Below are 6,008 nucleotides of genomic sequence, written 5' to 3'. Positions count from 1 at the left end.
AAGCCCAAAACGTGTTCCTTATCCTATATCACATCTTCTTACCAAGTTTGAGCCATTGAATCGCACCACAACACCTTCATTTTGTCGATTGAAATTCTGCCAGTTGATGAACCAATTTTCCCGCCAAAAAGTTTATTTGAATTTGAGAAGAAGGTGCCCCTTATCCAGAGTGCTGGGGTGCGAATAGTAATTTGGGTGGAAATAGTAATTTTGGGGTGGAAATGATAATTTTTCTGGGATCCTCCGGTACATTTCTGGGACGTTTCCGGTGCATTTCTGGGGTGCCTTTCAGTGCATTTCTCCGGGGTGTAAAACATTACTTATTGAGCAACTCTTTCTACACAAGGGGTATTTCTCCAAAAACACCTAAACAAACATAAAAACACCACAATAAGCAAAAATGGGTACTAACAAAATACACAAAAGAGATGAAAATAGACACATAAATGCGTCTATCAAACATGACCGCTTAGTTATCAGATTCTATTCAAAAGAACCACCTTGAGGTTCGCTTACAAGATGTAATTCCCCGAACGCATTAAGATTTATGAATTTAGGTTTAGTACTAGTAGTTAAACTCGGTTCGCTTGGTCCACTTTCTAGCGTTGTTTTCACACACAATTGCTCCACGGAATCCCTCCGCAAGGTCTCGTGTTTGATATTTGTGTAAAGAGTCAAGAAACGATTACTTATCCTCTAACTTTCACTAGCTTTAGATCAAATTAACAAATCAATTTAGCGTGCACTCTAAACAACCTATCAATCAACCATGAATGTATAAACATTCCTATTAGTAGAAACAAACGATAATCATGTGAAAAATTTCAAGGTATATTTTAAAAACAAAACTCAAAACATGTTAAGAACTAGGAATTCATCCTCAATCAATAAGAAAATTATCTACACATGCTAAGGAGTTCACACAAAGAATAAAGAAAAGAGAAGTGTTGTGTACGTATAGGTGTCAAAAAGTTATAGAGAACTCCTTTTTTTATAGGCTTCAATGCTCTCCAATTATTGTAGGAAAAGAATCCTCATTCCATAATAACACCACTTTCCCAATTTGAGCCTAATTCCAATTTTAAGTCCAATTCTCCAAATCTTCCAAGTTTCCATCCAACTTCCAAATCTAAGTATTCACACCCATGAGAAGAATCCACACAAAAAGTTATAATTTTGGGTCGCCGGAAATTCACTGGTACCACCGGAATCCGCCGAAAAATCACCTGAAAGTTCTCTTTGGATCACTGGAATCTTCTTATTCGTCGACAGAATATTCCGTCACGGTCCGTTAACAATAAATGTCAAACTAACAGTCGTCGTTAGTCAACAGGTCAAGGTCCGAGAGTCAGCCACTGAGTTAGATGATCTGAGTCTGTCTTACTGATCTTACTCACGAGTAAGATCGTTCGACAGCGGAAACGAGTTGATTCGTCTGAGAAGAGTACCGGCCGAGTCTCGGCTGTTTACAGAGCATTTCCTAGGCCAACTTTAGCTCCATTTCCTGTAAAGTTTCTAATCATACATATACCACAATCAAATCACTCATCTGCTACTTCAGCAATAGCAAGATCCCCTTTTGTTCTTCTCTGTGTGTTGTCGATTCACTGCAGCTTCAGTTCATATCACTCGAACCCCCCTGTTTCAATTGCAAACACCTACATTTAACTCATTCTGCAGCATCAACACATAACCCATTATGTGCAGCTTCTTCTTATCTCCAAACAAATTCAGATCAACAGACCTATTATCTTCTTTGTAATCTTTACAGCACCTCGAACACCAAAATCCATTCAAACTCGCCTGCAACTCTTGAATCCATTTGAACTTCTTAGCATCAACCCAAACCCAGCTTCTATTTCCGTCTACAACCCATGAAATCATCAATAGCCAATCTTAAGTTCCATGACCTAATTATTTTCCTCAATTTCTCGATTCAGTTTCAGTCCTCCCTGTGTTTTTCAACAACAACAATACTCGCCTGATTCGACCACGGTACAAGCACCACCATCTTCTCTATTGAATCTCTCAGGAACACCAACACAAACCCATTTCTCATTTCTCTTCTTTTCCTCATCAATTCCATCGGAAACCCATACGAATATTAACCTCAAATCCCCTTTTCTTCTTCTCCTTATGTTCTTCACTGCCAACAGAAGCTCTTGTAGTTTGAACCCTAATTCTTCTCTTGTCATTCTGGGTTCTTCTCGTCATTCATCTTCTCTCTCGATTCTGTTGTTTCAGGTGTTAGCAGCAGCCACACTTCTCGTTTCTCAATTTCAGAAATGAGCGAATGAAATGGTGGCGGAGGAAATCTCTCGATTTAGGGTTGTGTGGTTTGGGTTGGATGGTTACACCCCAGGGATAAGGACCACCCCACTCATTAGATAAGGAACATCCTGATTGGCAACCCCTTAAAATAACAGCTGGCCTGTTTTTAATATTCCTCCACATAGAGTTTCCTCTAAACCTTGGCTCGGCTCCCAATATTGTTTAAAAACACGTAAAATACATAATTTACAAGAAAAATAACAAAGAAAGCATAACCAATAAATAATAATTAACGGTGTATTCTACACCTATCACTTCTACGTATTTTTCCACCTTAGCCCTCCTTGACTCGAGCATGTCCAGTTCAGCAATTCTTGAATTGGACACTTCGGCTTCATCCCATTGTACCCCACTGGTTGTTGCAATCCTTGCTGAAGGAATTTTGATTTCTGCTGGGAGTATGGCGTCGACTCCATAGAAGAAGGAGTATGGTGAAGTTCCGATCGAGCTCCTTGGTGCGGTTCGATAGGCCCATAAATCCATAGGCAATTGTTCATGCCACATTCGAGGATTATCATGAATTGTTCGACGGAGAATCCGGATCAAAGTTTTGTTGGTGCTCTCTGCTTGTACATTTCCTTGGGATAGTACAGTGTAGATAAAACTTGTTTGATACCATATTCTTCGAGCAATTTCTTCACATGCTTTTTGGCAAAAGGAGTCTCATTATCTGTGATGATGTGTTTAGGAACACCGTATCTACATATGATGTATTCTTTAATGAAGGCTGCAATTGTGACTCCGGTGGTGCCTCGAAGAGGAATAGCTTCAACCCATTTGGTAAAATTCTCAGTTGATGTGATGATGTATTCGTGCTGCTTCGAAGATGCTGGATTGATCTTTCTGATATCCAGTCCCCATCTATAGAAAGTCCATGGACTGTTCACGGAGTTTAATGGGAGACAAGGAGTATGAATGAGATTACCATGGACTTGGCATTGATGACACTTTTGAACGTGTGCAACTGCATCGTCTTCCATGGTCGGCCAATAATATTTCTCATGAATCTTGAGAAATAATTTCCTCTTTCCTTGATGCTCTCCCTCGTGCATTTCTTTTAAAATTGTTGGAATTTCATGCTCAGCTAAGCATCTCAGCAAGTTTCTTCCAAAGCTTCTGAGGTATAGGATTCCATCAAGAAAGACAAATATTTCGGTTTGAGTGAGTTTGATTGGTTCTTTCTTTTCCAACGGAAAGTCATTGTCGTGAAGGTACTTGATGTAAGGTTCCCTCCATTCCCCAGTGTGATGGATTTTCAAGGCCGATAAATGATGAGGAAGCATCTGACAATTGGGACAAGATCCTTTAGAATTCTTGATTGAGCCTCCATGGAAGGCCAATAGTATCTGAGCCTTTGAAGCCTTCTGTAGAGTGTAACCACCAATTTTTGTCCGCATATTTCCTCATGTATGCGTTTGAGTTGCTCGTTCACTTCTTCGTCTCCGAGGCATCGTGATAAAGACCCATCAGGATTTCGATAGTACAATGCTCCATGAAGCAAGAAGTAATTCTTTAAATCCTTGAGGCTGACCTTCCCTTCTGACAGAGAACTGCTCAATTCATGAATGATAGGTGCTCGCCAGTCGTTCGCTTGAACGCTTTCAACTTGAGTGATCCAGGTATATGACACAGCACGCCTCTGCACCATGATATCTTTCTCTGCTCCCTCAAATTGCATCTTGGAGGCAAGAGTCGTTAGGCAGTCAACATATCTGTTGTTGGTTCGACCGGTATGGAAAATCGTTGCATCATCAAAATGAGTCAGTAGTCGTTGTGCTTCGGCTCTGAATGGAGAAAGCGTTTTATTTGAGAGAGTACACTCCATTTATTTGGTTGACCATAAGCTTTGAATCTCCCCTTATCTCAAGGTGCATTGCTCCTGCTTGCTTGGCCAAAGACAATCCTAGCAGGAAAGCTTCGTATTCTGCTGAATTGTTGGTACAGTGGAAATCCAACTGAAAGGGTGTGAGAAGAGTTTTCCAGACGGAGATACTAGGACCACGCCTGCACCTCCAGTGTTGTTGTTAGGGGTGGAGAATCCATCAAAGTATAAGAGCCATGTCTATTATTTGACAACTGAAATCTCTGGAAATCCATCGGGTACATCTTCATGTAACATTGTGACATCTTCCCCTGGAAAAGCAGCGAGCAAGTCTGAAAATACGGGGGGTCTAACAACCACACCCAACAATTCGTTTGGCAATATAAAAGGACACTCCAATATACTTTCTAGAGAATCAACTAGACAGTCAGACTCAATCTAGAGTAAAGTATATCAAAGAGTTTAATATCTCTAACTCTTAATTCAATCCACAATCAGCAAATAGAAATTTGCGAGCCCGATTGAATAAGAGGAGTAACTTGAACGGTACCAAATACCAATGGTCAAGTGTCAATCAATGTAAATCAACAACCCAAGGTTGGATATTCTAATTGATTGATCTTAACGTACAACATGTGATATTTCAATTATATAACAAAATATAATGTGGATAAGAAATAACACAGACGCCAGAATTTTGTTAACGAGGAAACCGCAAATGCAGAAAAACATCGGGACCTAGTCCATATTGAAAACCATACTGTATTAAGCCGCTACAGACACTAGCCTACTACCAATTAACTTTGGACTGGACTGTAGTTGAACCCTAATCAATCTCATACTGATTCAAGGTAAAGTTGCGCTCCTTACGTCTCTGATCCCAGCAGGATACTACGCACTTGATTCCCTTAGTTGATCTCACCCACAACCAAGATTTTCTATGACCCAAAGTCGAAGACTTGATAGACAAATCTGTCTCACAGAGAAAAGTCTATAGGATTTAATAAATCTGTCTCCCACAGAAATACTCAAGAGTTTTTGTTCCGTCTTTTGACAAATCAAGGTGAAGAGGAACCAATTGATACCCCGGACTTATATTCCCGAAGAATAACCAAGAATTATCAATCACCTCACAATAAACTTAATCGACTAGCGAAACAAGTTATTGTGGAATCACAAACGATGAGACGAAGGTGTTTGTGATTAATTTTCTCTCTTGCCTATTGGAGATATAAAATCTCGAGCCAATTATTTCAATTGTACTCAACATGATAGAAACAACAAGATCAGATCGCGCAACTACAAAGATAATAGTTGGTTTTGGCTTCACAATCCCAATGAAGTATTCAAGTCGTTAACCTATAGGGTCTCGAGAAGAAACCTAAGGTTAAAGGAGAGTCGACTCTAGTTATGCAACTAGTAACCGATAAGCACGTAAGTGCTACATTTTATACCCATATTTATATTAGCTAGGACTCGATATTGTGGCTAATAATATTATTTTAGTGCTTTTGTAGAAAGTACGAGTGAATTCGCTCACCGGTACGATAAACGGCTAAATAAGATGTTACACGATGTTATTGGGTAAAGCCACAACTATTGCTTCTCTGGACACCAGATGGAACGACGCGTCTGCGACAAAAATGATCAATATAATTCACGGAACCAAAAAGAGACTGGTTGATTATTTGTTTGCTTCCAGCTTAATTATTAATATGTAGAAATTAATGTTTAATCCCAAAGTTGTTGGGCTTTGGACACTCTAGTCCTCTCCTCTCAAGCTTAATATTAGGAGGTCCAAATTTACACAATTCAGAACGGGTTGGTCCTTTGGTGAACGATTTAGTTCAAAATG

At 39.7% G+C, this 6,008-nt stretch overlaps 1 protein-coding gene across 1 annotated transcript; it reads right to left on the bottom strand.

Annotated features, from left to right (window-relative positions):
• Positions 1-3,586: 3,586 nt before the first annotated feature.
• LOC113273120 lies at positions 3,587-4,156 on the bottom strand. The gene has a single exon (XM_026522887.1). It carries the CDS (start codon positions 4,154-4,156, stop codon positions 3,587-3,589), a length of 570 nt encoding a protein of 189 aa, XP_026378672.1.
• Positions 4,157-6,008: the final 1,852 nt, after the last annotated feature.

The sequence above is a fragment of the Papaver somniferum genome, chromosome 4, assembly GCF_003573695.1.
Source record: "Papaver somniferum cultivar HN1 chromosome 4, ASM357369v1, whole genome shotgun sequence".
Taxonomy (NCBI): domain Eukaryota; kingdom Viridiplantae; phylum Streptophyta; class Magnoliopsida; order Ranunculales; family Papaveraceae; genus Papaver; species Papaver somniferum.
The sequence above is the reverse complement of the archived record's forward strand: the minus strand, read 5'-3'. Positions and strand labels throughout refer to the sequence as shown.